General features: G+C 38.3%; 1 protein-coding gene across 3 annotated transcripts in view; it reads left to right on the top strand.

The window, feature by feature from the left end:
- The window catches only part of PRKDC (protein kinase, DNA-activated, catalytic subunit), a 78,431-nt gene that overhangs the window by 49,328 nt on the left and 15,757 nt on the right, over window positions 1–13,346 (top strand). For 2 of the 3 annotated variants that reach the window (XM_080583608.1, XM_080583609.1), the window contains 12 exons: window positions 1,185–1,364; window positions 3,990–4,198; window positions 4,661–4,799; window positions 5,382–5,570; window positions 6,048–6,272; window positions 6,842–6,950; window positions 7,669–7,780; window positions 9,590–9,779; window positions 10,672–10,846; window positions 10,934–11,124; window positions 11,642–11,822; window positions 12,329–12,489. In XM_080583608.1, the coding sequence (XP_080439734.1) occupies window positions 1,185–1,364; window positions 3,990–4,198; window positions 4,661–4,799; window positions 5,382–5,570; window positions 6,048–6,272; window positions 6,842–6,950; window positions 7,669–7,780; window positions 9,590–9,779; window positions 10,672–10,846; window positions 10,934–11,124; window positions 11,642–11,822; window positions 12,329–12,489 (2,061 nt within the window). The remainder of the gene's footprint in view (window positions 1–1,184; window positions 1,365–3,989; window positions 4,199–4,660; window positions 4,800–5,381; window positions 5,571–6,047; window positions 6,273–6,841; window positions 6,951–7,668; window positions 7,781–9,589; window positions 9,780–10,671; window positions 10,847–10,933; window positions 11,125–11,641; window positions 11,823–12,328; window positions 12,490–13,346) is intronic. The other variant, XM_080583610.1, reaches the window with a different exon arrangement.

Below are 13,346 nucleotides of genomic sequence, written 5' to 3'. Positions count from 1 at the left end.
AGTATGTTTGGAGGTACAGTGTTTCTCTTACGCCTGGGCTGGTGCAGTGATGAGAGAAGATGCCTTGTAGCTTGCCTCAAGCAGTTAAGGACCTCAGAACACTGAGGGCCTCAGACAGCAGCTCTTGTCCGTTGCCTCTGGGTTATTCTCCTTGAGAAACAAGTGGTGGTGGTTTATATAGACATTATTGCAAAGGACATCTTGCTGTATAGGATCAATGGCCATTTTTTTTTCTTTCTCATTGCTATAGTGGTGCTCTAAAAGTACAGGCAAAGTCTCTGAGTGGACTGGACTTGAACTAGTCAGTAAAACTAATCCAGTATTCCTTTTAGGGACATGGTTTAGTGGGTGACATTGGTAGTAGTGTGATTGTTGGACCAGATGATCTTGGAGGTCTTTTCCAACCCTGATGATTCTGTGATTTCTATGATTTCATATATTTCTGGGGATAGTAGAAACCATATGCTGAACCTATCCAATTTTGCAGTGTTTGGGAAGTCAAAGTGTTTCTAATTATCTTTGTATTTAATGTTTTTTGCTGGTCCATTATCTCAATGTAAAGGGAGGAAATAGTACAATCATGAATTATCTGAACAGCATTAAATCAAGAGTTAAACCAAACTCCAGTCCCATGATCGACCAGGATGCATAGGATTATGTTACATTTGTTAGTGTGTTTCTGGGTTGAAAAAATGCCTTTATATCTGATATGGCACCATCTGTCTGTACATTTCTCTGTGTTAGCTCCCTGAATGTTTGGGTCTGGGTTTCCTCACACACTGATGCCTTCTGGTTTTGGTTGTTGGTTTGTTTGTTTGTCTGTTTTCCTGAAACCCTCTTCCCTGGCAATGGTGTCCATAAGATGATACTGGGCGTCTGGCTCTGACAGCAGGAATTGCGAATGTGAAAATTGTAAATTCTATCCTCTCCACCAGCACTCTGGCCTGAAACCTATGTTGTCTTGGAGTTTCGTTATGTAGAAAAATTAAGGTAGGGCTTGAATTCATAGTACAGTAACTCTGAAATGATTCCCAGCATAGGTGTGGGGCATGCAATTATTCCACTCCCTAACAGTGTCCACGTGAGGACTAGGTACAGGATGGTTCATAGCTCTTAATTTTGTTATTAGTTCATTGGTTCACAGCAAAATTCAGTGACTGTACTGCTTTTCTTGTAATTCACAGAAAGATCCAACATTTGCCAAGCAGCTCTTCAGCAGTTTGTTTGGTGGAATTTTCCATGAGGTAGAAAAGTCTAAAACCCCTTCTGAGAGAAAAGTCATCATCCAGAAGCTGCTGAGGGACTTCAATCATTTCCTGAGCATGAGCCTCTCTTACTTCCCACCATTCATTGCATGCGTCCAGGTAAAGCTTACCTCATGGCAGGAAAGTAGCAGAGTATAACATCTTTGTTTCAATGTGTGGTAATACCAGTGGTAGGGAAGGTTAAATACAGTTACTGAAGTTTAAACGGGTGAAAATAGAATTGTTAACAAAATGGTTACTTCAAGTGACTCTTGTTAAGTTGAACACAAACTTCATGCCTGTGAACTGATTTTTCAAGGTTTCTATAATTTCTAATCTGTAGAGTTTGAGTCACCTTTTAATGTTCTTAATTGCAGCAGTAACAAGAAGAGACTTGATTTTAAATGAAAGCCATGTGAACAATTGAAAAGGTTACGTGGGTGTCATGGTGCTCATATTTCCTGTTTCTGGGAATGCTTATTGAGGAATACTTCAATGTCTTGAGCATATCAGTAGCTGTCAGATTGTTTGTTGTTAACATCTCTTATTTATTTTTTCAGCAACATTTTCAAATTATTCCCCTGAAGTAGTTGTCTGGTAATTTTCAGTAATAATGGAAAGGCTTGTTTCCACCAAAGGCTGAGTGCATGTACCACAGCTCTATCACTGAAAGGAAGCACAAGCCTTTCTGCTTTGCTTCTGTGTGCTTCTAGTGCAATGATAATATGCTGACCTGGAATAGTTTGTGAACTTAATCTTTTGTCCTAATTTTCAGAGATTTAAAAACTTTGTCACTATGCTCATCGTCACTATATTTAATGATTCTTCTCATCTGTGTTGATCTTAATGTTGTGTCTGATTCGCAGTTCTCAAAATATTTTTTTATTTGAGTGGCAGGTAGTAGTTTCCTCCTTCTGTTGTGGAAGTTTAAATACTCTGTGACAGTAGGTGTCATTCATAATACAGGAGGAGTATCTAGTTTGGACTAGCTTTTCAACCAGTGACAAACTTTGCTTCTTAGTACTTGCATTTACACATCTGAAAAAATGTAATTTCTTGTTTACTTTCTTCTGTGCAGCTGCATAAAAGGTCAAATGCTATGGGGATTTTTTTGGGTTGCCTTGGTATTTTTTGAGCCAGCGTCTCACAATAGCTATCTGTTAATATTCCCTCTTGACATTTCATTTGTTGGTTCTCTGTCTTGATATTATTCTTTTGTGTTAAACTATGTTCTCTATTAGACCCTCTTTAAAAACACTATTGTGTTAGGCTACATTTTTTTTCTGAAGAGACATAAGATAAAGATTCAAAAAAAACCAGATCATTTAAAATCAGTCAAAAATGCAGACTTTATACAAGTGGTAAGGGCATCTCGTTGCCATCCCTGTTGAAAGTACAGCAGCACAAAGGCAAGCCTCAGCTTGTGTAGTTGAGCATCCCTGACATAATCCATAAAAGATGGTAGCAGAGGAAGGTATGCTCTTAGGTATTGGTGTCTGGGGCACATGGAATTGATACTGCCTGAATAGCAGATAAAACATATGCAGACCCCTCATTGGGATCCACCTGGTCTGTAGCTCAGGAGGCTACCAGAAGCTGTTCTTTTTCTCTCTTCTACTGAATATGAATATAATTGGCATGTCTCAACTTATACAAAATGTGTAATGAATTTGTGTAAGCCAGATTCATATGCTACAGTTTTTGTGGTGCTTGCCATTAATAAGGAAATGTAGATTAGTTGATCTCACAGTCTCGTGCTACAATTTCCATGCAGTGATTTTTCACTTAATATTCTTGTATATACTGTATTGCAAGAATCAAAAATTAATTTTTGTCCTAAAATTCATTGCTGTTTCTTGTAATGAAAGTTTTATTGCCTACTTCTTCAAGTTGTAGTTTTTTCTTCCCCTTTGGTTAAAGGTATGTAAACTCTCCTTCAGGTTCTTAAGTGGGGAAAAAAAAGGCTTTAATAAACTTGTCTGCTCCTTTTTGGAGTTATTTATCTGTACTCGAGATGATTTAAGTGTTAAAAAGAAATTTCAGATAAACAAGAGCCTTTATTCTTGAAAAAAGGGTTATTCTGTATTTGAACCGATGTTAAATAGGATAAAGATCTTAGAAATATTGTCTTTAAATCATGCAGAATTAGATGAGCACAAATGAGTGAGTATTTTTTGTATACTAAAACTGGGGTGTTTGGATAGAAAGCCTTTAGTTCATGGATAATCATGCCGTTGGCTCATAGCAAGAACACACTACACAATAGGTTAAGGAAATTCATCTGTTGTGTAGCAGGCAGCACATTACCAACAAAAAGAAGGGAAGCTTCAGGCTGTGAATGTGTTCATTTACCTCTCGTCCACTTCTGGTGTGCTTCTGTTTAGAGAGAGCTGTCTAGAAGGTTGCCCAGGTGTAGCAGGTTGATCAATATGCACAGGGTCACTGTTCCTTGTTACTTACAGCTTCTTTGTTTTGAAGCAGCTTCAGTCTTCAGTGGCCCTGGAGACAGATGAAATAGGGGGGTTATTCTCTATTGTTCTCTGTTCTGAGAGCAACTGCACAAAAAGAAATGTGTTCTGGTTTTTGTTTTTGTCTTTTTCAGAGTTGGGATCTTCTGGAGATTTAACTGCTTACTTCTAAAGCTTGCACTGTGAGAAAGGGATACCAAATAGGTGGCCTATGAAAGGCAAATGTCAGTGTAGTTTTAGACCAGGTAGACACCTGATGTTTTGTTTTATCTTATAGGAAATGAGCTACAAGCACAGAGAGCTACTGGAACTGGATTCAGCTAACGTGAGCACGAGCTGCCTTGCAAGTTTACAGCAGCCAGTGGGCATCCTTCTTCTGGAGCACGCCCTGATGGCTCTGTGCCCAGTGGAGGAGCCCCCGTCAAAGCGGATGCGCGGGAGGACAGAGCTTCCCCCAGATGTGATCAGATGGATTGAACTCGCTAAGTAAATTCTGGGTTGAGACAAGTTACTCCTGGTCAGGTTTGCCTTGCGAAGAGCTCCGCCTTTATGGCTTATGGCATTTCGGTTTTTAGTCCTTCCCTTTGTTAGAATTCAGTGTGCTTTAATGTCTTGTCAGTTAGTCACTGTCTTTCAGTTAGAGCACTTAGATTTGAGAGATGTGCACCCTGATGATGCTGTCTCACTGCTGAAAAATGTCTTACAGCTTCTCAGCTGCAGGAGTTTCCAGTGTTCAGGTGTTCCCCTACAAGACAAGATGAAGTTTATGTAGTTAAATATATATTTGTAATTTGATATAAGAAATACTTTTTTTTAATATTACAAGCCCGTAATATTATTGCTGATTGAATGTGTTTGGTTTTTTTAATTTCATTTTAAATAGCTTACACTTCCATTAATGTACTTCTGTTCAACTAATTAAAATATTTGCCTTTTTCTTATTGCTAGGCTTTACCGATCTCTTGGAGATTATGATGTTCTTCGCGGTATTTTCAGTGGTAAGATTGGGACTAAGGAAATTACACAGAAAGCATTACTGGCAGAAGCAAGGAGTGATTATGCTGAAGCAGCTAAATATTATGATGAGGTAAAATGACAAAAAGAATTTTTTGTTTCATAAATTTTTCTTGTAGCTTAAAACTAATAAGCCAAAATGAAACATTTTGAAAAGAAACGTGTTCTTTAAGACGTCTTCTGTTTTGTTTGATTGATGGTTCAGTCTGTAAAGACACGTGAACAGATGCCACGAGCAGTCAAAACAGAGCAGTAGGCATGCTACTTTTAACAGTTTGTTAGAAAGCTACACATGCACCATTACTTAAGCAGACAAGTAGAACACCATGGCCACGCTACCCCTAAGAGAGCAAACTGCTTGTATTCATGGCAAATTCCAGTTATAGTGGGTACAAATGAAGAACAATCTTTTCAACCTTCTTTTAAAGACTTGGCTCTTTAAAAATGCAGGTTTACTGAAGATGGCTGTCCGAAACGAATTTATACATAAATACTGACTAGCTTGAATTTTCTGCCTTTAATGGTGCTGTCACATTCTGGTAAATGGATAGGTACTTTTACGAGACAATTAATTGTTCTTAAGTCACCGGTGACTTAGAATCTGACATTGGTTTAAATTCTGAGAACATTCCTCTCCTTTAAATTCATTCCCTAGGCACTCTCTAAAGAAGACTGGAAAGATGGAGAGCCAACAGAAGCAGAGAAGGATTTCTGGGAACTTGCATCTCTGGAATGCTATGACCACCTCACAGAATGGAAATCATTGGAGTATTGTGCTACCGTTAATATCGACAGCAGTAAACCCCCGGACCTAAGCAAAACATGGAATGATCCCTTTTATCAGGTTTTTACAAATCACCTTGATACTGCATTGTTTTTATGTCTGCAGGGGTGTCCTGCACCTGATTGTGATTATGGTTGGCATTCAACTGCATAATTTTGGATGCTTTTATTATGGAATTTAGCAGACAGTCTGATATATTAATAATTGAAGCAGTTACTTCTGCTATTTTTAGGATGCTATTTTAGCACCAGATTTAACCACTACTTCTTGCAGTATTTGTGTTACTTTTATCTCTTTTATTTGTTGCACGTTTTAAGAGTTGCCAAACCACTGTTTTTGAAACTGGTGGAATTTGACAACTTCTTGAGCAGACAGGGCTGCCTGTGATATGTTCACAAATTGTAATTTGTCTATAGGGAATTCATTTAAGAAAATGGTTCAAAATATTATTATATATATATTTGATCTGCCACAGATAACAAAAAGATCATCTAATATTTGATTCCTAGAAATAAAGGCTACATTTTCACTTTGTAGGAAACATACCTGCCCTATATAATACGCAGTAAGTTGAAGTTGCTGCTTAACGGGGAAAACGACCAGACTTTGCTGACTTTCATTGATGAGGCAATGAAGACAGAACAGAAGAAAGCAGTTATAGAAATGTATTATAGCCAAGAGCTTAGTCTTCTTTACATCCTGCAAGATGATTTTGACAGAGCCAAATATTACATTAGCAATGGCATGCAGATCTTCATGCAGGTAATGATCACTGATATATCTAATGTGATTTTTCTGTATAAACTCATGGAATATTACAACCGTGGCTGTTAATGCTGCTAGATTATGCTCTTGAGATAAATGCTTGCCCAAATACAATGAAATCTAGGTGCTTTCCAATCATATGACAAAGCTTCCATTGAGGTCGCTGCTTGCAATGATGAGAATTGAGCCAGCCAGTGGAGTTCATCTTCCTCTGTTGTTGTAATTTGTTTTATTCTGCTCAGTTTCATCCATTAGAAATTTTTCAGAGTAATTGTGCAGAGAAATAGCAATTTTATGTCATTCCTCCTTCAGAAGCCTACTGCTCCCAGGACAAATTGCAAAATAAAGTATTAAATAGAGAGGTTATAACTTCCATCTGTTTTAGGGGCTATAGCCAGAATGTGTCTCTATACTTGTTCAAGGCAGAGTTGATGTCAGATTACAGGTCTGTTAAATAACTTATAAAAGGCTTGGTTGTAGAGCGTAATCTGTCAGCAGTAGGTGAATGTTTTTGTGTTACACTAAGTGACCATGTTGTATCTTTCATCCTCTCCTTTTCCTTTCAGAGCTATTCCAGTATTGATACTTTGCTATATCAAAGTCGAATGACCAAACTGCAGTCTGTACAAGCTTTGACGGAAATACAGGATTTCGTCAATTTTATGACCAAAAGAGGTAAAAAATAAAATAAAATAAAAAAAAAATCTTCATTTTCATTATATTAAATAGTCCTGGTTTTCTGAACTTTTAATTTCTCTTTCCATACCTAGAGGACTGAACTCCTGTTTGAAGGGGCATGGGTCTGGAATTACTTCTTATTGTATTCTTGACAGTAAGAATTATTGTGGTTGTTCAGGGTAGACTTGAACGTAATTCTGTGTTCTCTTGCAAAGCTTTATTAGCCTAACTGTTGTAATAAAAGTATCTCTTTAAAAATGTAAAAAAAAAAAAAAAAAAAAAAAAAAAAACACTAAGGTTTTTGTTGGGGTCACTTCTAGTAACAAATAGTAATTAGCAGAGATAAAAGACAGATCAGATATGTCACTTATAGCTGCTATAGTTGGCATGAAATACAAATTCGTGCATATAAATCTAATTATATATTAAATTTAGTTAACAATTCTACTATATTCCAGCATACTCCTGTATGGAAAGGTTCCTTACCACTGGTGATTTCCAGTGGCAGTTGACGCTGTCCGCATTGAATCTGTTGTGTTTCAGCAATAACCAAAAGTATGAGCATAAATTAACGTATTTAATGTAAATCCAGAAATGCAACTGGGTTGTTTTATTGCACTTTTGGGGTTTGAATGTTAGATTTTGTTTGGTTTTAGGCCTTTTTCATGCTGTTTGGTTCTAGACGCTTTTATAGTATTCCTAAATTGATTTCTAGGTAACTTAGCTTCACGGGCTTCCCTTAAGAGACTTCTCAGAACTTGGACAAGCAGATATCCAGATGCTAAAATGGATCCCATGAACATCTGGGATGATATCATTACAAATCGGTAAAGTGAAATTCTTTAGTTAGCTCTAATTGTGCGTGCCTGCTGAGTTCTAGGAGATGCTTTTTCTGATACTGCTTGTTTACATGGGAGGGGGGGAGTGTCTCTTATCCAGTATATGACTTTTCTTTTAAACTATTGTAACAACTTTATCAGTATCACAGTTTGCTTTTTGTGGGACTAACTTTCATGGTTTGATAGAGAAACATAATTATTACTTCAGGCATTTTTTTTGCGTCAGTAACTACACATACTGCGCAGAAAAGCTGGTGAGAAGTCAAGCTGGCCCACTTCAGCAGCCCTCAAACACACCCACATGTAGTTGAGTAGATCAGCTGTATTTTGCTCAGTAAAACACCACCCTAAAGGCCCGTTCGTTATTAATAAAAATGCTTACCTACTTTGTGGTTAGTGTCAAAGTTAAGGAGTGTACGAAAGCCCAGCCCTGTCACTCTCCGTATTTCTGATGTTTATAGGAAAGTTAATGACGACTGCTGTAATCAAAGACTTCTGCTCTGCAGCCGATGCTAGAAAGAACAAAGGTTCTCTGGAGACTGTTTTGGATTAGCTCCGGAGAAGCTGGAATGCTTTTTCAAATTTTGAAAGTTTTCTGTCCTCCCAGTGCTATTTGTCTTCATCCCAATACAGTCTTCCAGCACAAATGTAGATTTTTTCTCCTTTTGAGGGGACAATTTCTTTAGCAGCTTAACTGATAACCACTGTGCACTGTAATTTATTTTACGATCTCTGGGTGTCAGGAAAGCATGGATACAGATAGAGCTTGTTGCAGTTAGACACTAGGCAGAATAAATATATGGTGTGGTATACTGCTTTACAAAGTTTCAAAATGTTTATTTGTCAGTGTCTTACAAAGGTTTTCTAAAAGCATATTGAACTGTTTCTCATCTTAAATTAGTTACAAAATATGCCTTTATTCACTGCCAAGCCCCACTTCAGACTCCAGTGTTTTCCTCTGCATTGAATAAGTCTACATACTGAGAGATGCTATTAAATTAGATAGGATTAATTGCAGAATAAAAAGGATTTAGCATTGTTTCATGGCAATTTCCTTTTCAGAAGCTGAGCATGGCCACTGGTCTTTTCTGCAATGAAGATTTTAAAGTCCCTTTTTACATGTCTAAGTGTCATATATACTGAATTGCAGGTTTGAATAAAATACAACCTGGCATGTTTCTGTCATGTTGGAAATGAATCATAGAATAGAATCCTAAAGGTTGGAAAAGACCTCCAAGATCATCTGATCCAACCATCCCCCTACCACCAGTGTCACCTACTAAACCATGTCCCCAAGCACCATGTCCAATCTTTCCTTAAACACCCCCAAGGATGGTGATGCCACCACTTCCCTGGGCAACCCGTTCCAGTGCCTGACTGCTCTTTCTGAGAAGAAATGTCTCCTCATTTCCAACCTGAACCTCCCCTGGTGCAACTTGAGGCCATTCCCTCTAGTCCTGTTGCTAGTAACCTGTGAAATTATGGCTTAGTGAACCTGGAGGCTGTAGTTCATGCTTAAAAGAACAAACCAACAAAAAAAAAATCCCACTCTATTATGGACATTTTCTAATACTTAACCTTATTGATTCAAGATTGTGGAATGTTCTCAGGTTCAACCTAACCCTGGTTGTTACTTTTAGATTCTTTGTGGAGTATGTTTAGCCCTTGCTAAGGGTGATTGCTATAACTTGCCATTTTTTCATAGCTGTGTTTACTGTCAGGAAGTTCAACGCTTTTGAATATAGGTTCCCTTGCCTGCATGCCAGAGTGATTTGTACTGCTGTTGTCGTTGTGCAGGTGTTTCTTTCTTGACAAACTGCAAGAGAAACTTCTCAGTGATCAGGCAAATGATAGTATGGAGGTGGACGAGGAATATGGTCTTGGTGACCCAATGGAAGTAGATCAACAGGGTGAAGACATTCCTTCAATGATTAGAAGCTGCAAATTTAACATGAAAATGAAGATGATAGAAAGTGCCAGGAAACAGGTGACCATACTGTCTGATAGCTTCTGATTTTGTGAGAAAATGTATAGAAACTACAGCTGAAAAAGCCTCATAGATCTAGTTGGGTGCCTTTTTGCAAGGGCAGAACTTGTCTGTACTTTATCCTGCTGTCCTGGACATTATGAATGCTCAAGAAATTCAGCTCCGTAGAGAAAGAAAACAATAGATAAACGTTGATTAAAAACTTGATAATAATTTGTCACTACTGGAGATGTGCCTAAAGGCCCATTTGATCAACAGATGGTTTCTGACACTATTAAGGGCGGAAGTATTTGAAATGCTTCAGTCATTAATGGATGAGATGCTTGTAGCCAGATAATATGCGCTCTCATTTATAGTCTCTTCTGTACAAGAATGCAAACCAAATTCAGATTGAATCAATATCATTTGCTTCAATCAGCAATGATGATACATTTTGGGATTTTTTTCATCACTTTTCATTAATGCTGTGATTAGATATTAGAGTTAACCTTTATATAAAAGGCTAAAGATAAGCGACTTAAAAGTTTTGCTTTTATGACAATGACTGAAACGTGGCCTTTGGTCACATTTTTGGTCATAATGCATAAATGATTTGCTTAGTGGTATTATAAACCAAGTTACGTTGTCCATATGTGTTTGCATTGCAGAACAGTTAATGTCTATTTAATCTTGCAGATAAAATTATTTTAATTTCCTTAGTTTGTCAAACCTCTGTTCTTTTTTCCTTGTCAAGTTTCAAAGCACAAATCTGTTTTTGAATATGAGACTGGAGAAGCAGTTTTATGATAGCTTTATGTTACCTAAATCCTCCCATCCCTTAATCTGGTCACAGAAAGATTTTATTTCCTCTTCAGACACATTATCTGAAAACTCTGTCTTAATCTGAATACAGAACAGCTTCTCAGTTGCCAGGAAGCTTCTGAAAGACCTGCGCAGAGAGGCCAAAACGAGGGAAGACTGGCTGGTGAGGTGGAACTGCTCATATTGCCGCTTCACGCATAACTTCAGCCGGAACCAGAGCTGTCCTGAACGAGTGCTCTCGGTGCTAAAAACCACCTCCCTGCTTGGTAACAGCCTTCTCCTTGCTTCACTTCGTTTATTATACAAAGCTGCTTTTTTGTCAAATTACCAGCTTTCTTTCTGAATTCCAACAGAAGATACCAAATCTGACTACCTCAGCAAGAACGTAATGGCCTTCCGAAACCAGAATCTTCTTCTGGGTACTACTTACCGCATTATGGCCAATGCTCTTAGTCAGGATCCAGGATGCCTTGAGCAAATAGAGGAGGAGAAAGCTGTAAAAATATCAGTACTGTCAGGGGAAAGTCTGGAGAGTCCTGAAAAGGTAAAATGGGGGGACGCTTTTAGGTATTTCAGTATTATATACGCTACTTTAATAGATAGTGAAGGGTATGAATAGATACAGAGAATATGAAACCCTGCTATCAGCAGTGATGTCTGCATGAACACCAGCTGTGGAGGGGAAAAGACATCAGATTTAAGTAGTTCGCATGCTCTTTTTAGCAAAAATTCTAAGTATAGCTGTTAGGCAGATGTTACAGATATGTCTCCTTATGAAAAAATAGCATTTTAATTATTTTCTGGTAAATTCTAGTAACATGAAATTTTGTAGTTAAAAAAAAATAGCAGAGATTAGTTTAATTTAAAAGTGTTTTATGTTTTTCCATTTAAAACTCTGGAATAATTGCTAGAAATAGCATCCTATTTTTTTCTTTATACTTCTGAGAACACCCAATATAGTTAAAGTATCTGCTTAATGCTTGCAACCAGGCTTCAGTTTCAACAAGACTTGTTGAATGCTTCTTGCTAATGTCTTTTTCCCTGTTATGGTTAAATTTCAGGTATTGGCAGGTCTGAACAAGAGAGCTTTTCAGTATTTCAGCAGTGCTGCGAGGAAGTCAGAAGAGGAAGTGCAGTCCCACTCCATGGAACATGTGGATGTGATGGGAGTTATTGATGCGTATATGACTTTGGTTGGTTTCTGTGACCATCATCTGCGTAAGGAAGAGGAAGGCTTGCTTGGTTAGTCAGTATTTTTCTTAAGCATGTGAGATGGCTTTTGTGATACCCAAGAGATCTCCTAGAGCAACACAGCTTGGATTTAAATTGAACAGCTTGTTCTGCAGTTCAGCAGTCTTTTTTTCTATAGTCTTTTTTTTTTCTCCCCACTATTACTGCTAGCTTTGGTACTAGTGAATCACTAGTAGTCTCCCTCTCAATTGTGAGATACATATCGTATCCAGCAGATGCTTCCCTTGTTCCTTCCCAGACCGCAACAGTGTTGTATGTGAAACAGGCGAGTTACCAGTGGTGATGCAGCTTCCTGATAAACCTAATCCTTATAGTCCCCAAGTACATGTGTTGCTGATGTGTGCAGTTCAAACAGATGGGAAGGAGAACAAAGCAAAAATACAAAATACACTGGGAAAAAAAAAATACAGAATAGTGGAGATGAATGTTCCAGATGATCAAAGAAACGAAACAAGTGATGGTGTTTGTGATAACTTTTGTTTAATGTTTCTTGGCAGAAATTAACACTGCAGATCTGCAGCTATTCCCAGCTATTGTGGTAGAGAAAATGATAAAAGCTTTAAAACTGAACTCCAGAGAAGCCAGGCTGAGATTCCCTAGACTGCTGCAATTAGTTGAAAGATATCCAGCAGAGACACTGGGTCTAGTGACACGAGAGGTTAGTTGCTTCCATTTTCCTGGCAGCCAATGTTGTTATAAATCGAATTTAAAAGGTGGAAGGCGGAGGCTAGATTGATAGAGAGGTTAGACTGTTGAGTTTTGCTTCAAGTGAATCAGATAAATTTTATCCCATCATTGTTCTTTGTTTTTCTCTGTCTTGTTGAGTCTAATTAATATGCACAGAAACTTTTCTTTAAAATTGAACTTTTTTTATTCTGGTTCCAAATATTAGTTTGAGAGCTGCTGGAGGAAAATGACATTTTTTTTCCCCTTCAGAACCATCTAAGTGGGCTGGTAAAGGTGGGTAGGATTAAGAGAGTTGTTTTTGTAGGCTGAATCTCCTGCGTGCAGGAAACCAGCAGCCTTTTCACATTCATTTTCTGCTTTTCGCACCTGTATCTGTCCTGCTTCATTTCGGAGGTTCACTGCAGCTTCGCCTCTTTCGTATTTCCCACTTCCTCCCTTCCATTGCCTGTTTCTGTATTGCTGTCAGGATGCCGTGTGCCGTGCTGCCTTCCCTTCTGTCATGGCACAGATACGCTGAGTGCTCCTCTTTGACTCATGCCCAGTCCTGTCTTGGCCTGCCCATATTTTCAAGCCCTTTTCATTGTGCTGGTGCTCAGAGAGTGCCAAGCCCTGTTAGAGGAAGAACTCAAAGGCATGAGAGAGACAGAAATATGGCTTAGTTATCTTGAGAAACTGAAAACATAGCAAAACGGCTGAGGTGGACAAGGTGTGGCCACAGTGAAACTCAGATGGCTGAAACAGAACCTGATGGCTGGTCCAGCTAACAGACCTCACCCGAAAGAGAAGTTCACCAGGAGTTTCTTTGTCCTTGTCTCACTATGCCAGTGA

This window comes from Anser brachyrhynchus (genome assembly GCF_964034855.1).
Source record: "Anser brachyrhynchus genome assembly, chromosome: 2".
Lineage (NCBI taxonomy): Eukaryota > Metazoa > Chordata > Aves > Anseriformes > Anatidae > Anser > Anser brachyrhynchus.
This window is presented reverse-complemented; position numbering and strand designations above follow the sequence as displayed.